The sequence below is a fragment of the Silurus aristotelis genome, assembly GCF_946808225.1.
Source record: "Silurus aristotelis genome assembly, chromosome: 23".
Classification (NCBI taxonomy): Eukaryota; Metazoa; Chordata; class Actinopteri; order Siluriformes; family Siluridae; genus Silurus; species Silurus aristotelis.
The window spans coordinates 9403933-9430983 of NC_139596.1; the positions used below are offsets into that span (position 1 = coordinate 9403933).

The 27051-nt window shown below is 37.0% G+C and overlaps 1 protein-coding gene across 6 annotated transcripts in view; it reads right to left on the reverse strand.

The window, feature by feature from the left end:
• Positions 1-24806, reverse strand: part of kank1a (KN motif and ankyrin repeat domains 1a) — a 41786-nt gene extending 16980 nt beyond the window's left edge. Inside the window, exons 1-3 of one of the 6 annotated variants that reach the window (XM_083526797.1) lie at positions 24562-24806; positions 12096-12199; positions 312-433 (exon numbers count right to left, since the gene is read on the reverse strand). In XM_083526797.1, coding sequence (XP_083382923.1) covers positions 312-348 — 37 coding nt within the window. In that variant the 5' untranslated portion in view covers positions 349-433; positions 12096-12199; positions 24562-24806. Of the gene's footprint in view, positions 1-311; positions 434-2992; positions 3111-6497; positions 6755-8235; positions 8431-12095; positions 12200-24561 lie in introns of those variants that run through there. The other 5 variants (XM_083526796.1, XM_083526799.1, XM_083526798.1 and 2 more) reach the window with 5 other exon arrangements.
• Between the last annotated feature and the right edge of the window lie 2245 nt (positions 24807-27051).

Consider the following 27051-nt stretch of genomic DNA (forward strand, 5'->3'; position numbering starts at 1 on the left):
GCAAAATTGGCCGTGTCAATTCTGGGTGGGACAGAAACCATTGGCCACTACCAGCATGTTCTTCTGAGTGGTTTATGATGCCCTGTGATGCAGTAGTTTGAAAATGTTTGGAAATTGGCAATTTAATTAGTCATTCTAACACTTTTTTGCCACAAAATGGGGCGAAAAATAATAAATAACAGGTAACACAAGACTGGTCAATAGCAGTGACATGTACTTAAGAATTATAATAATATTCCCATAGCTCTCATGGCAAACAGAAGGACGATATGTAATAATTTTATATACAATTCATAAGGAAGGAGTCTTACCTGCACGGCTGCCGTTAAGGTGCGTGGTTTGGGCCATAGCCACAGCCAATCACTTTAAACCCCACAAAGGTGCTGAATGGGGTCATGCAAATGCCATGCATCAATCCACCTTACCATGCAACCTGATGACAGGAAACACACAAAGGTAAAAAAAAAATTCATGCAATGCACTGTGTGTGAACACATGGTCAAAGTAAGAAAAGCTGATGGCATCCACACACAAAAAAAAAAAGCTTGTGCCAGTGTCTCACATGCTTAACATCAGTCTGGTTACATGCTTGTAATTAGTAATGATATGCACAATTCAAATGTTACATACTCACACAACAGCATTTTTTTATCTTTTCTAAAGTGCCATTTCTTTTCGCTGAGATAATACTGAACAAGCTTAAAACCACGTGATGCAAGACTGTGGCTGAACATACAAACACACACAAAAAACATATAATCCCAACTTTAGCCATTTTCCTGATGCCTATATCTTAGTATTGTGATGCAATAATGTTTTATGTTTGTGTTTACTTGGGTGTTTATTAAGACCTACAGATAAACAGACTTACAGATCTATATACAGACACATAGACAGACAAACAGACAGACAAATGGATGGATGGAAATGATCATAAAGCCTTAAGAAAATATTTTGTATGAAATCCAAAGAGCACTTCAAAGGAAAGAGAGAATTATGAATGAAATTTACACACATCATTCCACTCCAATGAAACAGACACAAGTGATTCATTCAGCACTTTTGTTTGGCTTGCATAAGGGCGCAATACAGTATAAACTGAAATCAGCACATAAGGTCTTTATATCCGAGCACAGCAGAGCTCTTCTTTTTTTAAATGCTAGGCAACCAAACAGAACTCCACTTTCAGAGTGGGACCTGAGAAAGACTTTAAATAAACCTGGGTAAACTTTACAAGTATTGCGGTCAAATATAGACTGGAGCAAACTACTTTCTCGTCTTGAGCCAGCTCAACAGCTAGGTTATCTCTGTTGTGAAAATAAACAGAGAAGGAGGCAGACACAAATCCCACCAATCAGGTGCCACAGGCCCTTTGACCGTCTAATGCTGATTTTGTGACATACGGTCATCAATTCAAGTGCTAAAGTCCATAGTGGGAAAGTGTCCGGGATGGTGGTCACTACTGAACACTGATGTTATCACTCACGTTAAGCATAGACACAGGCATGTGCAGATGAGGCCAAGTCTGAGTTTACACCATGCCTTATAAATTCCTGAAAAACAGCAGGATATAAAAGCATATGGCACTATTCCCAGAGGAGAAGGTCAGAACAATGCTGGATGCTAATCTTTAGAACCCGTGCCATATGCAACACACAAAATGTGTACTTCCTAAAAAAGATTTAAAAAATTATAATAATAAGGGAAAATTACCAAAGCAGAATTAATTAACCCTAATTTACATGGATCAACTCGATAATAAGAGCAAAGGGTAAATGATCATGCATATCCTGGAAAAGTGTGTGGTTTTCATGATGAAAAAGTTTTGCTTTAGGTCATCGGTTGGTAAATAATTAAGAAAATCCAAATGTGTTCCCTATCATTTCTAGGGTACAACATAGCACCACTGTATTCTGTTCTATAACATCACAAACAATGAACAAAGCTGTATGTATTTAGACCATAGAAAAACACATCTGCCCAACATGGACTGCAGCAGTCCAGCTTGAGCAGTTTCAGGGTACACTTTCTCAACCACTCATTCCAAAACATGTACTCACTTCATTTAAGCACCTAACAATAAAACAATAAGGAACAGAAAAACCAGACAGCTATGAAATGAACAAAAATTTAAGCTATTTAAAAAGAAACTTTGCCAGAACTCCCCAGGGGCTCGTACTCGATGACTCAATAATATCCAGCCACACTCTGGCTAAAGGAAAGCAAATAACTCTACAGTGCAACTTCCTTTCCCAGCAAATGCACCAGAGTGGAAAATAAAGGAGGACAGCATTAACATTAAAGTGATCATAATAATGCTGCAAACAATATTTGGTCTGGGGGAACCTTGACACACATTTCAGCACTGAACCGCTTATTGCGTTAATCGGTTTTTATACAGAGTACAATACCAGAAATACAAGAAGTTATTTTGCCTTTGGAGAAATTTAAAAAACACATTATAATGGTCTCATAATATGCATTTCAAGAAAATAAGTTCTAATAAATACATCTTTTTTTTTTGACTGAAGCGAGATTCAAGATATCACAATACACCAGTTAGCAATAGTGCTCATCGTATAAGCACTCATGCAAAATGTTTTCATACGTTAAAAAAATACTAAATTTATGGATAAAATTCTAGGAAAGAAATATCCGTGATATTATACACTCATATGCATTTTGAGTTTAAATCCACGAGAATTCTTTCATTCTATTATTAATTGTAAAGAATCAAAAGATTGGAGGCTTTAAATATACACAAGAGATACACAACTGAATTCAGAATAACTGACTTTGGAGTTGCTTTAGCAGTATTTATAAGTTCATCCATCTAATGGATTTGGTTAAGTTATACCACTTTTAGTCTATGAATAAACCTAAACTCTGCCTAAAAAAAAAACTAAATGCTACGCAAGTCTAAAGTTACTCAATAAAAAAAAAGCAATAATCAATGACAGAAATGTAATTAAAATTGTAGTAATATACATACCGTCCTCCTTCATCCTAAAATCCCTGCAGTTCTGCAACAGAGACTACTCCGAACATAGTCCTGCACCAAAGCACTTCGTACAGTGTTTAATGTGTTGCAGCCAGAATTAGCAGGGTTGCTGAGATGACAGTGACATGATCTAGGTCCTATATGAGGAAATGACACATCCATGACTGGACAGATCAGTCTAGCAGTCTGCAGCGTGTAAACGACCCTCAGGTATAAAGGCCTAGCTTGGATGCCAAGAGCAACACCAGGCATAAACCTTTTTAATAGACATTAGGTTGTGCTGAAGAACTTGCGAAACCATGTAAACTTGCAAGGCACACCTTTATGTACAACACCCAACTCATAAAATAATACCAGTTATGTCCTGACCTGATTGCAGGGAGGTTCATTTTAGGTTATAAATGTCTTTAAAAGTAAATGAAATTTAAATTTGAAAGAAAGGCTGGAGGTATGTCATGTCATAGGAATGCCAAATATCTTCATAGATCATACTAGACATGGTTTGTTTGGGTCAAATAACACAATGTGTCACAGTTTATGAGCAATAAACCAGTCCATGTTCCTAATCCAATAATGCACAAAAAAAAAAATAATTAATTGTTTAAAAAAAAAATCTCTGGTGGGAGGTATCAATCAAGCAGCAGCATACATGACAGACAGAAGCAAACTGCTTCAGACGTGTGCAGGTCTATGCAAAGGACTGGATCAGATTTAGCAGAGAGGAGAAGAGCATTGAAAAACCAGGATAATGGTTCAAAACTCTAGCCATCGATGCAAAACTGAGATTCTCAAAAAAGACATTCTCACAAGAGTGAACACGCTAAACGCCATATTAAAGCTAATAATGATACAAACGCTGTATGAAACAGAATTACCGTCATTTCCGGACTATTAAGCGCACCCATATATAAGCCGCACCCACTGAATTTGACAAAGATTTTTATTTTAAACTTAAATAAGCCGCACCTGTCTTTAAGCCGCAGGTGTCTACATTGAAACTAATGAACTTTACACAGGCTTTAACAAAAGACAGTGTTTGTTACACGGTGTAACGGGTGAAATATGTTGCGCTTCCTTTAGGAGCATAGCGGTATTTTGGGAATAGCCTGGTGCCTCATTTTCGACTAACCCGTAACGCTGTTGCTAAGAATACTAAAAAAGCACGAGTTTTGGAAACCTGTCTGTGCTTATATGATTTTTGTTGCAACTGGAGTTAGTGAGCTCTCCCTTCACCCAGGCTCAACGCGTTACAACGGCTTGTATCTAAACAGTAGCTGACCAAGAAAGTCATTGTTCACTGTCTTCCTTCTTCCTTTCACAACAATTTCTCTCGGGAGTTTATCTTTTGGCATCGTCGTGCGTTTAAGAAAAACTTATTTTTTCTCCCGATGCCGTTCAGCTCAGAACACAGGTGAGGTGTGTTTTTTCGTTTCCGTTCGGAAATTTCATTCGTCTAACGTTATGGGTTCAGTTTTTTGCCTGAAGTTTGTGAAACCGGGAAAAACCCAAGAAAAATTCATAATTAAGCCGCTTCGTTGTTTAAGACACAGGGTTCGAAATGTGTGGAAAAAGTAGCGGCTTATAGTCCAAAAAATACGGTATTATTATATCGTTTTTGCTACTTATGACCAACGTCTGAGGAGCAGTTATTCAACCACAGCACCAACCTTCTTTGTGTCCATAAAGACAAAAATGAAGATTTGTCAAATCCTTCCTTTACCTGTCACAGCTTACTAACTCAGTGACAAAATGCAGCCACATTTGACATCTTTTTTCTCTTTATATCTTGACTATAAATTGGTGTTGAACAGTTTGTACTATTCCACACCAAACACCACCTAAATTTGTTCATGCATTTTCCTCATAACCACTTTACAATAGCTTGATCTGATTTTCCTCTACTGTATGTGGCTCTGTAGCTTGTCAGACCAAGACTTTATATTCATTGTCTTTTCACAGTTCTATTATACATTTGTCTGCTTCCTGATGTTTCGTCAGTCAACCTAACAGTATGAAATGTTCAAGCACCACACCTCTTATCCCAGTTCTTGCACCATGAGTGCTGATGTGCACAGCATATATAGTCAACTGTGGAACACAGGCCATACTAATTCCCTTATGATGAATGAACAAAAAAACAAAACAGCACAATGATCCCACACATGAAACCAAGCTATTTTCACATTAAGCTGATGGTACACTAGATGTTATTTTTAAAAGTTTGTGCTTTTTTAATTAACACGCCATAATAGGGCCATATCAAAAAAAATAAATAAAAAAAAAAAAACTGTTTTTAAGAAATGAAAACCAGTGATGATCTTTTGAATCTTTTCCAATAATCGATGTTACACAGTCAAAGCATCAACACAAATCAAAATGACCACAAACCATGACCGACTATTTCAGCGCAATTATTCTAACAGAGAAGCAGACAGTGCTGGGAGTAATAATAAACCCCAGGTTAAGGGTAGGAGCAGCATTTAAGAGCGCTACCATTCCAAAACACATCGTCATTCTAGTTCATTCACCAGTTTTTTGACTTAGGACTACTGTGGTGTCCTTTGTAAACACAGCGTGGAGGCTGTAGGCTTTGAGCAAACTAGTTTGTTCAATCAGAGCGGAGATGCTTTAGGAATGATTGGATGCGAGTGAGGTTTTACAAATGTATCTCCGGCCATTCTTGAACAAAAGTCAAACTATGGAGAGAGGAAAAATAAGATAAATATTGTAGAAACTCAGACAGCTAACTGCCTTCACAGTAGCAGCCACTGTGAAAAATAAGCTGCTTCATGCACCTCATAAAAGTGGTTGACTTTCTGGTGTGCATGGCTGTTTTCCAGTAATGGAAAAACTGTGTGGTGTTTACATACAAGTGGCATGTTTTCCTACCCCTCACCAGCTACCCTTACCCCACTTATAAAGACTTGAACATGAAGCCTGACTGGCAGCTATTTGTCTTTGAACGCAAGCAGCTGGAGTTCATTAACCCAACCCTGGCAGTTCCAGGGACTGGATTACCCAAAAAAAAAAAAAAAAAAGGGGGGGGGGGAAGCCGGGAGGAGGCCTGGACACCTGTGCATTCGCATTAGTTTTGATTGGGGCTTAGGTACTAAAGCTTCACATTGCTGCAACAAGCAAACTTTTATTACCAAAGCCACCATACAGTGCCCCATCCTCTCTTTTCAAATCCAGCTTCAAAGCAAAATAATTATCTTGACAAGCGTTCAACAAAACAATGAAAAACCCAGAATCAAAGACGAGTTGAGTACCCCCTTTCCTCTCTTCTTAAACCTTTTCTCCTGAAAGAGTTGAGCTTCCAAATGAAAAAAGCTTTTCATTTCTAGATGCTAATCTAAGGCAAGAAGCTAAAGAACCATTATAATCCACAGCTTTTCCTATCAACATATTATTCCCAAAGCATTGCCCCGCAAAGCATTTCGTAATTTTCACTTTCGGTTAAAAAAATAGCTGCCTGTAAAAAAGAACACTGAATTACCTGACTCCAGAAGAGCATACTGCAAATGTTATCCAAAATGTCTTTTGTTTATTTATCAAATCTTTCAGCTGTCAATCTCAATCTTCCAAAGATCACCATACGCTTCAAGCAAGACAAGGTACTCAAATTTAAAAGAAGCCTGAGAAAGTTAACAAACCCCATTTCAGTCATGCTAAATATACACCGGTTGAGCTAGATACTAAAAATGACTTTATCGTAATCTACATTTGTCCTGATCACCATCACGCCCAATAAATAGTTCTCTTGAAGCAGCAACAGGTTTGTTTATTAAATCACATGGGTGTCATATGTACATTCCAAGAAGTAATCTCACAGTACTTCTGTCCTTTAACATGCTCGTGCTTAAAAATAAACAGAACAATTTATTCTATTTAGGCAATCTATGATCCAAATTTCAACTAGAAATTAAACAATAGTGAAACTATTTTAACCAAGTTTTTACAACATATTAATTTGACCTGAGTAAAAAAGATCCAAAAAAATAATTTAGTTTTTTCAAATGTGTTATCTGTTGATGTTTTGACTATTCCTGGATTATTATGTTTACTGATTTCTCAATTAAATATTGAAAATTTAAATAGAATATGTGGTATCCTTCCTCCTTTCTGGAAAGGTGCAAGATCTGCTCAACATTAAAGCAGCATTCCTGTGGAAAAGACAGATGCATTCCTTTCTATGCACATCCTCAAGGTGTGGAGTTGGTATGCAAGTGATCGGTCTAAGCAACATGAGAAAAGCAGAAGGCACTATAAACTAAAGCGTTCTAATAGGAATCAGGAATATAAATGTGTCTGGAGGCAGGAATAGACATCCCAAAGTCAGACACTGGATTGGATTTCAATACCTCGTTCATTTATTAAAAACTTTCTCTCTCTATCTCTCTCTCTCTCTCTCTCTCACACACACACACACACACACACACACACACACACACACACACACACACACACACACACACACACACACACACTTCAGAAGTCATCTCCACTTTTAAAGGAGGAGAATTTTACTTCAAGAATGTAAGGCACTCAAAATTACTTCAGCAGAAAAACACACGTTCCTATTATACTAAATTACAGGACTAGAATAAGAAAAAAGGCCACAGACACTTTACATTTCTAGTAGTCTTAGAGAAACTTGTGATTTTTTTTTCCCCAGACTAATTACACATTACAAGAAACATGCAGTGTGAGCAAAACTTTTAATGTGGAATTCAAAGCAGTGTGTAAAGGAAGCTAGAAGACACCAACTGATTAAAAAGATTAAAATGAGCATTCACTCACTAAATATAGCACCTTTGTTTTTCTTTAGGTTTGTGTGCCATAAGGCCTCTTTCTATCCATTTCTCCAAGTGTTTTCTTGTACTCAATAAAACACTACTATTGTCCAGTGTAGGGAGGTTAAACATCTGAGCTGAACTCATCTACAGAACACATTTCATTATCTGGGTTTTGACTGAGCTAATGGGGGGAAAAAGCAGTGTGTGCTAAATTTAATTTGTGCCTGCCTACTTCTGCATGTTTGCCTGATTATATTCAGGCAACACTGCCATCTATTGACGAACTTTTAAAAACAAAGAAAATTACCTGTTTGTGTTTAAGGTACCATCACCTTATTACTGTAATGTAATCCAAAAAACAGGTTCACTCTATTAAAAAATACAGTCTACACAGTACACAGTACACAGGCATTTAATTCACAAAAAAAGACCTCAGACCTGTTTTGTCCTAGATTCCCCAGCACAGTCCATAGTATCTGCATTAATAAAAGATGACCAAGACATCCAAATAAAAACAAAATAATGAATCCATTTCAACTAAACTAAAATAAACATTTTGTTTACAAAATGTGCCTGAAAGATGTTGCTTCTTTATGGCTAGCAGAGAAACCGCATGCAGTGAGGCTCAGATGAGCTCTGGCCAAACTCACAGTGTCATTCAACAATGGCTTGCCCCCCCTTTGCATACCCAAGAGACAATTGCAGGGGCTGGGAGGTGTCTAAAATCGGTCACGCCCTCTCTGTCCGCCACATGCACAGACATCGTGACAAGTTAAACTTTTCCTCAGTGCAGGTTTTGATTTACTAATTGCACAGATCTGGTCTCTAAGGCTTACAATTGGTCTAGTTCCTGGACACTGGTGGCTGCTCATGCCCTTTTCTAACTTTTGTCCCCCCTCTTTTTGTTATCAGCTCCCCTGTATCCATTTGACCAAAGACAGACTGGAGCCAGTTATTTATTTAGCTCTCCAGTAGAGCCAGGCAGACTGAGGGGCCCTTGGCTGGTCTTCCCTACTTCAGAGCACTGAAATAAATCGAAAGAACAAGAGAACCATAATCTCCTTTCATAAAAATATGCCCAATGATCAGAGTAAAATGTGATTTAATCTAAAAATTCAGCTTGATTCAGAAGGTCAGCTTGTACTTTCTAACACTTGAAACACAATAGCAAATATTTGCACAGCACACAGGAATTTTGCTGCCTAATGAATTGGGTGACATTCAGCAGCTCTTGCCTTCCACTCTTTCCTCCCAAGCTCCAACTGAAAGCTGTAGTTAATTCAAGGAACAACAGAGGGCTTTGCTCACTCTCGACTTCAAACAGTTGTAGTCAGCAACCTGTCAGTATGCTTGTTTGACCTATGAAGTGTCCGGTTACACCGACCTGGAGACCTATGGAGATGGATGGTTAACTTTCAATGAACAGGAAGGCCAATTTATTCCAAAGCAGCCTTTTAAGAACTAATTTTAAACTAAATAGCTGGGGTGATGACTTTAAATATTCTTGGCATCCAAATGCAAAGTAACAAAGTCTGAACTTGCATATAAGAAAAAGCTAATTTTGCAATTATTATAATTCGGTAAAAATGTAAATTCTGCAAAACTAAATGCTAATTAGCATTGGTTTAGTAAAATGGTCTATGTTACATTAGGTCCACATTATAGTGGAATAAATTTCCACCAACCTCATCTTGCCGGGTTTAAAAGGCAAATAGGATACAGCCAAGCAGGACACTTGAGCTGGACAAGCATCAAAAGACACTGCACAAAACCACTGGTGCCGCTAAATGACTAAACTAAAGAACTGGCGAGCCAATTGCTTCTTTCTGTCTAATAAAGAAGGACCTCCCATGCTCCTCATACAAACAAGTACATCCCCTAAACATTAATGACAAATCACCTGTAGACAGGTCTTCAAACTTGCTTTCAATGGCCATTTCCGATTTCACTTTGCAGATGTAAATTCAAAAAGGAACTGACAAGAAGAATAATGACCTTCAGCAACTCAGCTGGAAAACACGCACTAATTACACAATCATTGTGACACAGGACTCCACCAGGCAAAATTTTGCATAATCATGATTCGGCTCATTGCCGTGTGGCTGGTCCTATTGTGTTCGCTTGGAATCCATATTCAACACTCTGATCTACTGTTTATGCCTCTCCATCTGTGCTGAGCAGTGAGCAGAGCAGCTGTTCGTCCCACTGCTTCCCCCTGACATAGTTAGCCTTTTGTTTGCACTGGCGCAGATAGCCCAGAGGGATAACGTGAGGTGACATCATGGTCAGGGATGATTAAATACATTCTTTGCAATTCAGATTAATATCAGGAGGAATGATGTGGACTTGCCTTATTGATGGGGGCTTTGTGGTGATGCTGAGGACCAACTGACATGGGGGGGGGGGGTACACAGTCCCTTGGCTTATAAATAATCATATGCTAGAGAAGCCCCAAAAAAGGAGTAGCATTAGGAGGACAGGGGGTGGGGGTTCAAAAGACCTAAAGAAAGAAAGAGTAGCTGTTTCTTAAGAAATTATAACAATTAAAACACTGTCCAGCCGACACATATAATTTTCAAAATATTCATGTTTCAGTGAGAACCAAGAATCTGCAATGCAATTCAAACACAAAAAGTGTAAAGAGTCAAATGCATTTACCAGTGATTTGACAGTGGTTGTAAATGACCGAAGTTAAACTTATAGGTAATTTTTTTAATTCTTTTAATCTTTCAATTCTTTTAATATTGCTACTAACACAAATTACAGAAATCAGGCTTGTGACTTGTATGCAAAATGTACCATTGTCCACCACTTTACATGTTTTGTCTTGGGTATACACTAATTCTTGATTATTAATACAGCACTATGGCAAGATAGTACAGCCCACACAGGATAAGCGATCAATAGCTTTGTCCCATTACTTTAGAGATGGTGTCATTCAACATGTCAGGTCGACAAAAACACCGGCACAACTTCAGCAGACAACAAAGCAAAGCAGGGCACCAAACCAGCTCAACCCCAAAATCCTGCATGTGCCTCAAGGCATGCACATGGCCATCTGTCAGAGTTTTATTCTTATATCCACAGATTATATTTGTGACCATACTTCTTATGTCTTGTTCATTATTAAATATGATTGTTATAGTCACCTTATATTACTTAGTCACATTTAGCTAAAATGACAAAAAGAAGGAAAAAACAAAAACAAAAGTTCTGATGTGCTTTACATGCGCTATCTACAGTGCTATTGTTACACTGGTTACCACTTAAGAGTCACAAAGCATTTTTCACATGCTGTGTCTAGCAGTAATTCTGCCTATTTATATACAAATTATAGGCTGATTAGTGGTGCAAAGGGAGATTTGTTTTTAGTCCCTGAACCATTTAAATTGTCAAATTTATTATTAAAAAGAGATCGAATCTACAGTATTCCTGATGCCAATGTCAATCAGCTCAAGCCTAATAAAAGCACAGCCTTAGATAGAATCATATTACCGCCTTCATGTGCACTTTTGCATGGAATAGTTTGCTGGACAATGTCGATGCCAGTGTTCAGCATGGAAGCAAAAAATAGGGTACATATTTGCTCCGGGTCACTTAAAAGTCTGCAGGTTTCTACATGTTTAACATTCAACAAAACAAACAAACAAATAAAAAAAAAAAATTTGATACATGACCATTATTACATGTATCTAGTTCTCATGCATCCTTTACCCAAATAGAAAATGAAGGTCATAATATGATTCCCAGAAGTTTGAAAGATTTAGTAATAACTACCTGCATGTACACATAAATGGTGTATTTTAAATACTATTTTTGTTTTTTTTGTTTTTTTTAAGCGTTAGTGCATATTAATATTAAATAGCTTAGCTGCTTTAAGACTTTATTATGCATGCTACAGCATATCAGGCTTTATTATAGGTGCATTGCAGTGTGTAGTTACACCATGATGTGTGCTGAGTCCTGTGGCTGACAGTGTGTCAAAAGCATCCGGACATCCATTCACAAGGCTAGCACTTTTACAATGGAGCTCTGTCTAAGAAAATGTGCTTAAGCAACAGATGAAGGATGGTGAAACCACAAGCTGACACTCCAACATAAAAACATGTGTGGTGGGGGGGTCTCACAGTGTTTAAAATGTATGGTAAGCGTAGGGTAAATTGTTTCATCCAACTTACTTTGCCCAGTTAAATCCAACTCGGTGCAAAGTACAGTACAACAAAGTTGAACAAGAAGAGTAACCAGGACAATCTGTTCTAAGAAAGTATGTAAGGACTTAAAAAGTCAAAGAGAATGACCTATTGTTAAGATGTGCGGCCTCCACTTTTAAAAACCAAACTTCTTAAAAGTATTTTGTGTGGTCTGGAAGAAATTCTTCATGGACAGATTTGCCAAAGTTTGTCTAAAAAAATTAAATAATAAAATAAAAATTAGTTAAAAGTTAGAAACCTTGAAACATTGTGCTTTCTTTGCTACAGGAATCTTTATAGACAATGTTAAAAGTTATTTGCATTCAAACTTGAAATTTGCACTGATAAAAACAAGCAGTTTTTTCAGATACATTTTTCCAGTAATTTGTAATATTTTGACATGCCCAAGAGTAGGAAATCTATGCTACTAAACATTTTACCATCCATGCAAAGGGATTATGGGATATTAGTTTGTATTCAGACAGGACATGATCATTAAATGTATGCTGACAGATTCTGCTTTTGGATACTACAAAAACAAAAAAACAAAAATAAGCAGCAGTCAAAGACCACAGAGAAAGAGAGAACAAAAGAATACTTAGATGTGGGTGAACAATTGCAGTGACAAGACTAATGCCTTCTCTATTACATGCAACGTCCAGAACTATTTATTAGTATTATTTATTGGAAGATAAATGGCAAATACCAAAATTCACATATTGTTGCCAAAGCTATGGCTGCGTGGGCTGAGGACTGTGAATAGTTTGCTTTCATTATTCATTTCCTGATATTTGCCGTGTCCTTTGTAGTACAACAATATCATCCCAATTTGCCTAACAAATGGCCAAAAAATTCACAGAAGCAATATTTACGATATTATTAGCTCCATCAGTCCTTTGCTCCATAGTAATTTGTGCATCAATCTTAATCTCAGAAAGTGTCTGGAGGACATGAGGGTATGCCACTTGTGTCCTGACTGACAAAAAAGTTTTATTATTGTTATTGTACGACAGTAAACAGGCCTTGAGGAACGCCGCTCTAATCAGGATGTACAATGGTAATACGGTAGCAATGGATTCCAGCAATGACCTGGTGACTACGTGGTCAGCTTTCATACATCAAAGTGGAAACGTTACTTCCCATCTAGCCCTGCAATTACATGAGACCTAAGAGTTCTGATGTTCCCACAAGAGAAATTTCAGCAGAAACACAGACGTTGACAAGTGGGAAAAGAAAAACCTGTACCATAAATGCCAGCTCACATCCCAATCATTTACCCAGAAATGTAATGGCCCTTGCCTTGCTGATTTTCTTCTTACAACCTGTTGTGGGTTGTTCATTACTTTTTTCCTGACATTCCTGCCTTATTATGTATTACAAATGAATTATGTCAAAAGAAAAATAATTACAAAAATAGCCACAGATGCCTCTATAATACATTTTTTTTTGTGCCATTTAGCAGATGCCCTTGTCCAGAGCGATGTACGAAAGGGCTTTGAGTCTCTAGCAATAATTAATCTACACCGGTACACTAGATTACAAACTTAAGATAAATCAGCCTACAGCCCTTGAGTTTTTTTTTCACCAAAGCAAACTTGGAAAGTAAAAGGTTAAGTGTTTCAGGAAGAGGCAGGTCTTCAACCGTCGCTTGAAGATTGCCAGGGACTATAGTACTGGATAAATAAACTAAATTTACCCACACTACTTTTAAAAAAGTGTCGGTCCCAAATGACCTTTTCCAAATTGTCACACGTGTGTGTTGCTGATGCTCATGGTAAAAGACAATTTTACCGTGTGTGTGTGTGTGTGTGTGTGTGTGTGTGTGAAATAAAAAAAATGCTCTCTAGTAAAAGTTAGGCTTGTGAGACTAGGGGCCCATTAATACTGAATTCACTTCTCCTTTAGATCGAAGACAGAAAAGTCAGATGTTCTTGTTATTTCACACTTAAGATGCATTAATTAAGTAAAAGGCACCTGGAGCGGTCTATTCTTACAAAACATGGCAAAGTGTATGACCTTCACACCCAAATTCCATGCATGGAAATGAGTTCAGTAACAGCATGCAGGGCTTAACGAATCAATGAGCACTGATTAAATTAGCACAAACAATGTCCACTGAGAGCGTAACACCGAGCAGTTTTCATCAGAATTCCTGTGAAGCATTTTAAAGTAAACTGCGTTCAGTATTTTCTCTGGTGTTCACTGCGAAATGATCAGGGAATATACAAGTTTCTGAAGTAAATAAAGCTAGTTGTGCATGAGTTAATTAGCCTTATTTATAGGGTTGAGGTCATTCTCTGCTCCTGCCAAGTCCCCTGCAAATTATTCACTGTTTCATTCCTTTTATCTGGTCAGAAACCAGTTACAGAGATAATACAAGTGATTAATAAGAAAATGGAGTGAGGTAACTTGTTCAAATGCCATGAGAATCATGTTTCTTTGCTGACATAATCCTACTTAGAAACTACAGTGTTTGCTGCAACAAATGTAAGAAACTAAATCTGAAAAGAGAGACAGTTTTTGTTTTCAAAAGGCCTGTATTGCATTAATAATTGTATTTCAAAGTGCTTAATTCACACATAATATTTGTCTGTAATTTTTCTCTTTTTTTTTTGTTTGTATTGAGGAAGGTTTTCATCTTACAGTTAGAGAGCAGATCATTTTGCCATTTTTAATTAAGCAATCATCCCAAGGTCCTGTAACCAAACACCAAGGATAATTTCCAAGCATGGTTCACAAGAACCAACTCAGCTGAAGCAGATGACATTAAAACCTTTCCAGGTCCCAGAATCAGTATAGAAAGAAGCAAAAAAGCAGCAAAAAGAATGATTTCATTTATAAATTTGGTTCAGAGATTTTTTTAGATGTTCCATTAGACAAGAAAGGCTTGAGAGAGTGCGAATTCCATACCCATCATTTACATAACTAAGCAATGCTCATGGGAGCAGAGATTTGAATAACACCCCTAGGAAATAACACACGATAAAATGTGAACTCCAGTCATGTTGAATCAGCTGTTAAACTATCATCACCATCAACAACATGTCAGTATGCCTGTCAAAATAGTTTTGGAAACAGTAAATGGTTAGCAAGAAAAGGAATAAAAACCCTGCAGAGCACGTTTTCGTCAGTCCAGCTGAGAATGTCACGTCGCACACTAATTTCAATAAACAAACTAGGCTCAATTCAGGAACATAGCCCTGAGCATTACTCTGAACAAGCACACACAGGAGGATATGATCTTTCAGTAAACATATATTAATGTCCTTTCTTTGAACAGTAAGGGAGGGATAAACACCCCACCAGGAGGCATCATCAGCATGGATCCTCTGTTACCACAGCAAACCTGGGCTTATTTGTAAAAACAGAAACATGAGAGGCCTAATGTAGGTTTTGGTAGGAAAAAACTAGGACAGTAGACCTTACCACAGTTTTGCAATTCTATGCATTCTTTGGACAATAAAATCCAATACATCTGACGCAGGTAATTTTCTTACTGCTTTAGTCTACATATACCTACAACTGGCTGGCATCACTATGATTGATATGGGATAAAAGAATGCCACCCTGGCTCCTGGACCAAAGAACACTTAACTGTTGTTCCATTTGCAAGCTCCTGCTCGAGACCACATTGAGGACATGAGAGTCATAAAAGATTTCTCAGAACTTTCATCAAGACTACCTGCAATTGGAAGTTCCCCAAATAAAGAGATTTTAAGGCTACCTTCTGCTCCTACATGCCAATCAACACTATGAGACAGGACATTTCACCACGTCTTGCAGCTGTGTTTAAAAGAGGTGCGCAATGATTGCTAGGTATGCCAACAAATTAGAAGGGCGGCCACAACATCTGGAGATTACAGGGCTAAACAGGGGCAGTTTCAGACAGTAAAGCTAGAAATATGTCAATTGAGAGAACAGTTTGTAACATTCAGCATGGATTCAAAGCCTTCGACTGTATGAAGTTTACTTGCAGACTACTTTGAAGACATCTGGATAGTATACAACACATTTGTCCACGAAGCAACATATGGTGTAAAGTCTAGAAGTGGAAAGAATAAAATCACCAACAGTAAAATAAATAAATAAATAAATAAATAGTGATTTATTCATTCATTCATTCATTCATTTTCTCCCGCTTATCCGTAATTCGGGTCGCGGGGGCAGCAGTCTAAGCAGGCCCCCGCCTTCGACTGCTGCCCAATCCTCACAGCACCGTCCCTTACGGTCCCTCCTGCAGGTGGTGAGCCCACGGGAAGGCGGCCCCACGTCACTCCGACGTCACGGACCTTGATATTTCCCTCGTAAGGGACCCCCGGAGCATAGAGGGTTAAGGGCCTTGCTCAAGGGCCCAAGAGTGGCAGCTTGGCAATACCGGGGCTTGAACCCCAGACCTTCCGATCGGCAACCCAGCGCCTTAACCGCCGGAGCCACCACTCCCCCAATAGTGATTTACACATCTAAAAAAAAACTGTTGTCTCAAATTCATAAAAAACCAAAAAAACCTTATGTTGAAGTTCAGGCGAGTCACAGATTTGTTTAATGTGAGGACCTACACTACACTGGTGTGTCAGGAAGATCAGGCAGGTTCCATGCTATGATGCTTAAAGTATGATGCTTGAACCATACGTCACTATGAGAACGATTATACATTATACTATTATACTACACTAAAGGAACAAAGGCTTGTATTTACCCAACTAAAACACATCCTGTATCATTGCAGATTTATTCCACTGTGCTGTTGTAACAAACTCCACCCTTATTTTGCGAATGCTTTCCACTGTGTAGATTTGTACCCATTAAGCAACAAAAGCTGAAGTGTGGTTTGGCACTCAGGTCTGTTCCTAGTACATCCCAAAGTAGTTCAGTGAAACAGAACTTGTGACTTTGATCACAGCACCCAAGTTATTTCCACTTAAACCATTTCAAACCATATCTCTGTGGACCTTGCTTTGTGCAGAAATACTCTGTCATGCTGTACTGGAACAGGTTTGGGCCCCTTAGTTCCTAAAATTTTACACTTTAATCCTACATCATTTAGAGACATCCCACACGATTGCTTCCCCACACACACATACATACATACATACATACATACATACATTTAAAAAAATATAAATAAATAAAAATTATATATTATACACACACACACATTATATATATATATGTGTGTGTGTGTGTGTGTGTGTGTGTATATATATATATATATATATATATATATATATATATATATATATATATATATATATTTTTTTTTTTTTTTTTTTCTTCTTTTTTTTTTTTCCTTCATTACAACACTTCAGATAATTGCCAGTAGGAGCAGAATTCCTTTGGAAGTAGGCAACCAGAGGGATTAAAAAAAGACTAAAGTCCTTTCATTCTTAAGTATTACTGTACAGCTCTTGAACACTGGAACACCCAAAGGGACAGCGAGTGTAAGTTCAGCAGCGTAGCACATACAGTTAGAGAGCTGACGGTACAAGGGTAATATGAGCAGGCTAACTGGGCGTAGCAAGCAGCTACAACTGAAACCTAAGGACACTGGTGCCTTTTGGCCTAAATACAGAAGAGCCCAGTTTCCATCAAATATAAGTATGTCTGCTTTTAAACATCCTCCCATGCCCACGCTTGAATTTTAAGCAAAGACAAAAAAGGCATCCTTCCCAAAGCAATACAAACATGTAATTACATAAGCATAAAAAATGCTGTATGCTCTAAAAAGTTACAGAAGTTTGATTTCTTGCAAAGAATGTATTTGAGTGCATAAGACAAAGCTACATTTTTGCTTACATAAACTAATATTAGTACACACGATATTTAATATTGTCAAATTATTATTATTACATGACTGCAAATTACCAGGCACAGCATTAAAGTCTTCGACTGAACACTTCCTGCCAAACAACATTAATATTTAGGTTAAGTTTCTCTGAACACTTTTAGTTTTTTCGAGAAGTTTTTCTTTCGGGCCTGCCTGTTCCTGCCCAAAACCCGAGCCTTGAAATGTACCAACTCGATTTACGCCCAGCTACATTCCATTCTCTGGTGAACCTAAATGCAGGCTTCTGGTCGGTTAATTCTATCTTTGACTTTCTTTTCCACTCCATTCAAAAAAATTCAGAAGTGGCAAGAATCAGGGGGGAAAGAAAGCTCCAAATTTAAAGCTTAAGAAACAATTGGATTCCTTGCATGACTGCAGTTTCTGTCTCACCCCCTCGTATTTTCAGCAAGCACCATAATAAAGAGCTATCAAAACATTCAATTACGGCAGGCCTCGTCAAGCAAGGCGCTCCTCATGCTTCCCAGGGGCAATCTATTCAAAGATGAGCTGAAAAGCAGGGCAGTTAAAGGGCTTCTTAGCAGTGGCTCTGGTGGCACACTACCATTTCCATAATGTTTAGGTTAAGCCATTTTGGGGCATTTCAAAGAACCAGTCCATTTTTCATAAATCTATACATTTTTAAAGCTCAGTAAGATGACAGATTGGTTGCATATCAATTGCATTTTACTCTTCACAAACCAGCATACTTCTCTTCACAAACACCGAGGCACCGAAGCAGGGAAAATGCATTTCTAACTACAGGTAGTACACAAGTGAAAACTGCAATGAAGGCAATCATCCTGCAAGCATTAAGTTCAGAACATAGAGCTTACACATCATTTAACAGCTTAACCCTATCTATTGAAACAGGAAAGGAATGTGATTAAACCGCAACATTTGTGCCTGTCTAAGAAAAGTCTGAATGTCATAATCAAATGTCTGACAAATTTGCCATGTAGGAGATTTTGTACACAAGTTAATCCTAGCAAAGGATTCAATCGACAAAGGACACAATCGACTTCAATAGCATCTTCGTGTTTAAACATGTACCCCCCCCCCCCCCCCCCAATTATGTGTAAAGTAACGACCACCTGCTTTTTTTTTCTTTTTCTTATAAAGGAACATCTATTAATGAGCATAACCCCTCTAAAAAAAAGAGAGCGCAAAACACTTCATGTGTAATAAGGTGAAAAGAAAAAGTTTAGAAAAAAGTCAGAAAAGTTATTAAAATCTACCTGCTGCTATGATGTTCATTCAAAAACAACCAGAGGATTTTGTAAAACTCATACGCACCAATAAATGTGATATGCTAAAAATGCTTTCTACAAGTTTCAATTTTGTATTCTGAATACTTTCTGTATTATCTGCAAGCTCATTATCTGGTATATTTGAAAGAGAATGTTAATTTTATTATCTGACGCAGAGCAATTTGCTTTAGGAATACAAATAGTGTAATTCATACCGTCAATCATCATCTTTCAGCTTCTCCCATTAGGGGTCGCCACGGCGGATCATACCGTCAATTATTAATTATAAAAGTTACACTAATACAGAGTCTCTCTTGGCTCTGAAAACAACCTCCATTTCTCATAGCATGGACTCCACAAGAAGTTATAAGCATTCCTTTTAGATTGTGGTCCATGTTGAGATCATTTATGATCCAAAAACAAACAGTGTTTACTAGTCATGAAACCAGTTTAAGATATGATTATGTGGTGTGTTTAAGTGATGTGGTTATATATAGTGTTTCTATATTGGCTTTTCACATCATTTTATTTCTAATAGTAGAGAATATTTCAACACTATAATACTATATACTATAACACTATAGGCAACTATACTGTATAGGCATAGAAGTAATCCTGACTAAATGTCCTTGCTTGTAATCAGATCCTGAATAAGCAGATGGATTCTATGAACACTTTAACATAGGGGAAATATAACCTTACTGACAGTTTTGACAGTTCTTAGAAACCTTAAGGGGACGTGACAAATAGACAAAATGGCCCTCTCATCATTTCAAAACATGACCCTGACAAAAAAACTTCACTCATAACACTCTACAGCTCAGACACTGACTTCAAAGCAAAACAAGAACCAGTGCAAGAATATCTCCTTGACAAAAGACCCTTCACTCAAGCCTATCAGGCCACAATGACCACAGCAAGGAGCCTCTGATGTTACCAACATTGGTAATTCACTTTAGGTCATATGGTCTGTTTGGCCACTGTGTCGATGGCAATTGTGATTACCAATTCATGGAAGTTACATTTAGAAAAAAATGGAAAAGAGCCAACCTTTGCAGACATTTTGGCCTCCAGACTGTCTTTATTCCACTATGTAACTATGATCCTGGGTGGATAGTGAAACTTGTTATTACTGAGAATATTCACTTTGCTCGTTCCTATTTCAAGAATAACACAAAACGCTGTTTCGCATAGAAAACAAAACCATGTATAATCAATGGAGAAAAGCTTGACCCTAAATCACTCCAATGTCTAAACAAATCTGTTAGCATACCAGTTTGGACAAATTTTTTACTTTTTTTTTTTTCATTTCAACATTATAAAACTACCTAAAAAAAAAAAATTAGATGCCTAGTTTGAGAGCTTGGCCATTCAATACCCTTAAAAATATGTAAGCAATTCAATAAATTAACAGATTTTTTCCCCCAAAAACCAATTCCTTACAAAATTCTATTGTGTAATGCAGTCTTTAAACACCCTTTTAAACCAACCTCTGGGAGAAATCTGGATAATCTTGTAAAACTAACATGTGCAGTGGAGTTTCTACTCTTAAATGATTAGACATAACTCAATGGTTTGGGCACTAGTTACATAACTACTTAAGATCCCATTACATCCTACAAGGTAAAACATTATTCCTTTTAATGGTTATAAACATAATTAAATTTGACTGGTTATGGATTCAGCCAGATAAAATGAAATCATGCATACGAGTTGCACGTCACCTCATATATCCCTCATTAAAACCTTAAAAATGAATGTTAAATCTGACAGCTACCTAATCTAAAACCATCATGTTTGAATTTTAATATTTATCCTATTTAACATTTATTCAGAGGTAAATCCATGACAAGAACTCGACATAGTAAGACTCCATTTGGTTTGCTGTCAATGTAGTGTATGCAATGTAAAATTCATTTAACTTATCAAAAGCCTAGGAAGGATTGCCATCATTAGGTCAGAATCTAGCTATTTGTTCAACAATACTGGTCAGTCTAAAAAAAATAAAATAAATAAAGATCAGGCTTCACCAATGTTTGAGGAGTCAAATTTCTTTTTCATTACTAATTATTTGTGTGCTCTGACAATATATGTATACTGGGGTCATCACAATGCAGGGACGAGGCACCAGCAAGAGTTCAGAGGGGTTGTTTATTTCTTTTATTCAAGCAGCACATTTGCACTCATGTAACAAATTAGGTTTTAATATTCACACAGCATTAATTCCTGGACATTTTGGGATATCACTTTAACTCCAGTAGAATGAAAGATAAATGGTGCTGTGTAGAAATGGAAATCATTGCATTGGGAATCGGGTTAGTCTGAAAACTTGGTTGTACCAAACTGGTAATAAAATACAATGGAAAAAACAATGACCAACAAAAATGTAATTCTTTAAAATGAACCCAGGGCAGATGTTCTTCCTCCCACACTAAACATACTGAAAACCCATTAAAGTAGCCCTGCAGTGACTGCAACAACATAAACTTGACGTGCAAACTGTTCTATCTAAGTAGCAAAGTGGAAGTAATTTCACCTGGGTAAACATGGAGCAGTTTTATAGCCTAGCAGGGTGCCAGAGGTGGCATTTCCCTTAACCACACACTTGATCTTTGATCTCCACATACAGTCTTCTCAACAAGGTGATAACTTCGCACAGACTCCCGCCAAATGGTCACTGGAAACTAACAGTGTATGCTATGTGGACACTTGTGCAAAAGACGCTGTTAAACCAAGCTTTCAAACACTGACAGTACATTTCTGATTTCCTGACACTTGGTGGGGGTTAATGTGCAACTTGCATAGCTGAAAAGAGGCTAGGCATAACCGCAACGGCATGTTTTAAAACCTGAATTTTATAAGCATGCAACTTAAACCCGCACCCTGACAAGTAAATATTCACACACAATTTCTAGTACCAAATAGACAGTCTTGTGCCCCCCCCATTTCTACAGTACATTTATCCATCTAATAAAGCACAGACGGGCACTGACTGGCACACTGGAACACTATTGTACCTTTTGTTCTGGGGGGGGGAAAAATCAATCTTTGGGCATTCAGACATTTTTTCCTCACATTCTTTAATGCAGTCTATCATTATGACCTTGAAGAAAGCACAATTATCAACTTTTACACTGAGACAATTCTTTTTTTAAGTAATAAAAAAAAAAAAATACAAAAAAATAAACATTCCTCTGCATGAGCCAATTTTCATCTCTAATCTTCCAACATTACAGGACGTGGCTTGCCCAGATTTGGATGTGGACTTGTTCCCACATTTCAACCAGGGAAATTGGCAAAGAAAAAAATGTAAAAAAAAATCTTTTGCTGAAATGCTAAGAGAATAGGAGAGTGAGGTCCCACGCTTCAGATGTGTGCAACAAGAGGCTTCATTTTCTCTGGCGATAACATGTGAAAGTCGATGACAACCTCTTTCACCATCACATAATGATGTTTTTGTTTAGTGTAGGTCTCTCTCTCTCTCTCTCTCTCTCTCTCTCTCTCTCTCTCTCTCTCTCTCACACACACACACACACACAATGTCTGCATTTCTCTGTCTCAGAGCTGGAAAAATAAGCATGTCCAAACTGTACACCAAGGTCAAAACACAACAACCTTTACAAATAATTCATACAGTTTTCATAATTGAATATGAAGCAAGACAATAGATGTGCATTTGGGAGCTATTTGAGAATCCGCTACTGTAAAGGCTTTACTTCGCCCTTAACACTTCAAGTGTTTTTGGTTAAAATTACTTTGAGGTCAGTGTTGAAGATAAGTGGAAAACATCCCGGAACTTCAAACAGGAGGGAAAAGCAGTGTAAATTACATCCTCTACAGGGATCTGAAGATCCCATAGGAATTCCTGTTTCACTTAGTTACAGCCACGAGTGTCTTAGCCCTTTCCAGGAGTATTTATAAATAAAGCCAGTAATACTTTCAGTTTATTCTGGTCATGGTTGCAGTAAATTTTACCCTTAGAACGTTGGATATTCACTCCTAGAAGCAATTTACTGTAGTCAATGCATCGTGGCATGTTTTTAAGGGGTGTGAGGAAACCACAGCACCCATAGAACCAAATAGACAAGGGGTGAACATGTGAAACTTGTACAGGCAAAAACCTGAGCTCAGTATGAAACAGGGGACCCTCAATCTTATTATAAATTATTAATGCACAGTATTTTATATATTAGAATTGGTATAGAATTTAAATAGCTGTTACACCTTAGTTATTTGCTATAGTTTATATATAACTTTTGTCTATTAAAAGGCAGTAGAATGGTGCTGTACAAACTATTGAACATTAAAAAGTTATCCAACAAAGCAATTCATTATGTTCATGTTTTATCCAAAATAGGCTAACAGTTAATTCGTTGTGTTACAGTCAAATAGTGAAGTTGACTCGAATACGAACAAAATTAAAAATCCTCAATCGCACATCAATCTGTACTAAACTGTTGAAAAGCTATTGTAGGGATTTCAATGAAGTTAACATCTTATATTTACAGTACATTTTTTTTTTATTAAAAGATTGCCAATTTTTGAATCCATCTGATAAAAGTAGTCAGTTTCAAAAGTTATGCACGGTGGCTTATTTCCTTTCTTTTGAATCCAATTAAACTTATTTCAGACTGATCTTAACAGTTTGATTGATGCAAAATAACTAACACCTCTCTCACACTACTAAAGATTAAGAAATTTCCCCACTGTGGGACGAATAAAGGTATATTTTATCTTATTATAATCCAGGTTGCATTTTCATTTAAACACAGTCTAATGAATGTGAGACAGTAAAACTGGGATTTACTATTGTTTTTAGGGGTAAAACTGTAGCAATGTGAAAGCCCTTGTGCACTTTTAACCTAAAAGGAGTTCTCCAGGAAATTCAATAACCATTCAATACATTCAAAACCTACAGAAATCCTTGAAAAATTTTTCACAATTAATCCTTGGCAGCCAAGTATGTTTTCTAGATGCATGTTTTTTTCCTTGACACATATGCATTTGATAGTAACGGTGAAGAAAGCACATGAGATATTGAGGGGTATCCTCTTCAGCATGGTAGAACTTTTCTTTACCACGAGGTCAGTCTGAATGGATTGCAAAGATCTTCCTGCTTTCACCAACATAATCCAACAGAAACAAGCAAACTAACATGCACGTTAAGCTTCTAATGGCCAACGTGAGAACAGGTGTGTGTGTGTGTGTGTGTGTGTGTGTGTGTGAGAAGGGGGAGAGAAAAACACGCCATAATTAGAGGAACACAAGCTCGCTATCAAGTAACCACCCAGTGTCCCGGGAAATGTGTCAAACAAAAAGCAGGACTTGTTTGTTTGTTTGTTTGTTACAAAATTGCAAACAATTTCCTACCAAAACACACGCGTTTTTGTTTTTTATTGACACGCAAAAGCAAAAATCAGCTCTACATGTTGCACACAGGTTCATGCACAAACTAACAACGTGGAAAAATAATCGTTTTAAATAAACATTTGATAAAACTTACCTAATTCGTTTCCAAAGGCGCGTGCTTGCTTGTGCAGGGTTGGCATGAAGTTGTGAGGTCACACTCCGCCGTTGCGTCTTTCACAGATATTTGGCACGGGTACCACTTTATAAAAGGAAAATAACTTTCTTATTCGTTTAAAAACCCTAAAGAACATTACACATGTCTACATCTATATGAGACTAAGCTCTAGCAGGTTTTGCATTTGCAGTTCAGCGACACGGCTCCGCACTGCGCATGCGCGTAACGCGGCATTGCCCTGGTCTAGCGCAGACAATGAGCGTGGCGCGCGAGCTCAGGTGCTCTCCGGTTACTGAGTGTAGAGACAGGGTTTTCCTTTTTAATCGCAAATTTCAAATGTCTGTTTGTCTCTGTGATGTGTAGAATTAATAGAATTCATTATTCTATTAAATATTGCAGAATTTGTTTCACCTTGAAGGCATTGAAAGCTTGTACTGACTTGTGCATAAACGTGTATATACATGTGTAAATGCTGCTGTTTACATCCAGATCCAGATACAGATACAGATAGTGACATTTGAAATGACCTTTAACCAAAAGTCAAAATTGCAAATAAACTAAATCTGGATTATGTCCTTATGTGCTTAAAAAATAATTTGGGGATTTGTCTATTTTTTTTAGGTTTGTAAAATGTCAACAATGTACACCTTCATGTGTGCATTTAAAGAAAAAAAAATCTTTAGCTTATATTACTTTAACTATGCTTAAGTCAACATTTATTTCTTTTTTTTTCTTTTCTTATTATTATGATTATTATTACAAAGCTGCGTGGACACATTTGATCAATTTTATGAGAATATTTAATCAGAATTGTGCACTTTTTTCCCCAAAATGATGTGATTATAGACACCTAAAAAAATTAATTTAGTATTAGTATAGTAGTATATTAATTTAGTACATATATAGTATATATATAAAATGTGACAATAATTCCTATTGTCACAGCTCTCAGTTGTACAAGACACAAGACACGTAGCCCTATGTCCAGGCAAACATTAACTTTGTTCCAGCCTGCCTTGCTCTGATACCAACAGCCTACCTTGCTGATTGCTTACAAAAATAGTAAGTCTTTTTTCTGACTGAAGTTTCAATCAGTAATGGAATGGTCCATCTATTAAAACCATTTTATCAGGTTCCCCCTGGAGGATTGTGTTGAAAGATTTACCACAGCATGACGGTCAATTCTTTAACTGCATAAAATCACAACATCGGTGACTTATTTATTTATGTGAGCTGAAATTATCATTTCAACTTGATTTCTATACATAGAAAATCTTTATACTCAGATGTAAACTCTATAGTGAAGACAGATTGGCAGCACCTTCTCTACCAGTGTAAGGTTTTTAACACTTACTATAGTAAGCCTCTTTTCTCATATTTATTGTGGTGTTGTTGCATTTTTATGATCGATTTTGTTCGAAAGTGTTGCTGGCTGTAGGGTATTAAATGTTAGGAATCAGTAAATTTGAGTATATTTAATTGTTGTTTACTATACACTCTGTCTTTTTTCAACAACTAATGTCAAATGACAGTACAATTATAATGCTTTGTAAATACTATGAGTCTCTGCTTGCGTTTCCATATGGGATTAATGAAGCTTATCTAAAAATCACTAGACCTCATAATGAGCTATTATAATCCTTAAAGAGAAGAGATCCTGTTTTTTTTACCCTAAACACAGTGTTACCATACATTGTTCATGTGTCCAGTACTAATTTTTTCTGCTTTTGACTTTTAAAGAGTTGAAGAAGGACTGCCTGTAATAGTCTTCATTTTTTACATTTTCATATCTCATTTTGTTATAATGTAAGTATGTCATCTGAAATTCTTTAAATCTGGATTGTGATTTTTGTGTATCTTTTTTTTTTTTAACCTAATGTTCTTTATAGGTTGAGCACAGACAAAATTTTGCTAAAGGCTGACATCTAGTGTCTATAAGAGGTTCACAAAAATCAGTCTACAATGTTACTTGAAGAAACTGTCCTAAACAACCAAGACCACAGAAGCATTTAACTACATTGCACATTTCATAGTAAGCAATCATTATGTGTGTGTGTGTGTGTGTGTGTGTGTGTGTGTGTGTGTGTGTGTGTGTGTGTGTGTGTGTGTGTGTGTGTGTGTCTGTTTCTAGATAGAGTGAGAGAGAGAAAGAGCGAGAGATATATTAGTAATGTATTTTTATGAATGTATATGTTACCTGTTTATCCTCTTCTTCTTCTTCTTCTTCTTCTTCTTCTTCTTCTTCTTAGCTTCTCAGCAGCAGCAACAGAAATATTACTCGAGCAGTATTTAAATCTGATATCCAGGATTAGTATAGGGTTCATACCAGCAAAAAAAAATCAGATATCAGAGAAAAAAAATACTATCCTATCCTGTACCAAATATCACATTAAGAGATTTTGTCTTAGGATGGACTTTGTTATATTCATATTTTGTTATAGGTAGTCATATATGTAATGTAAGTGAATA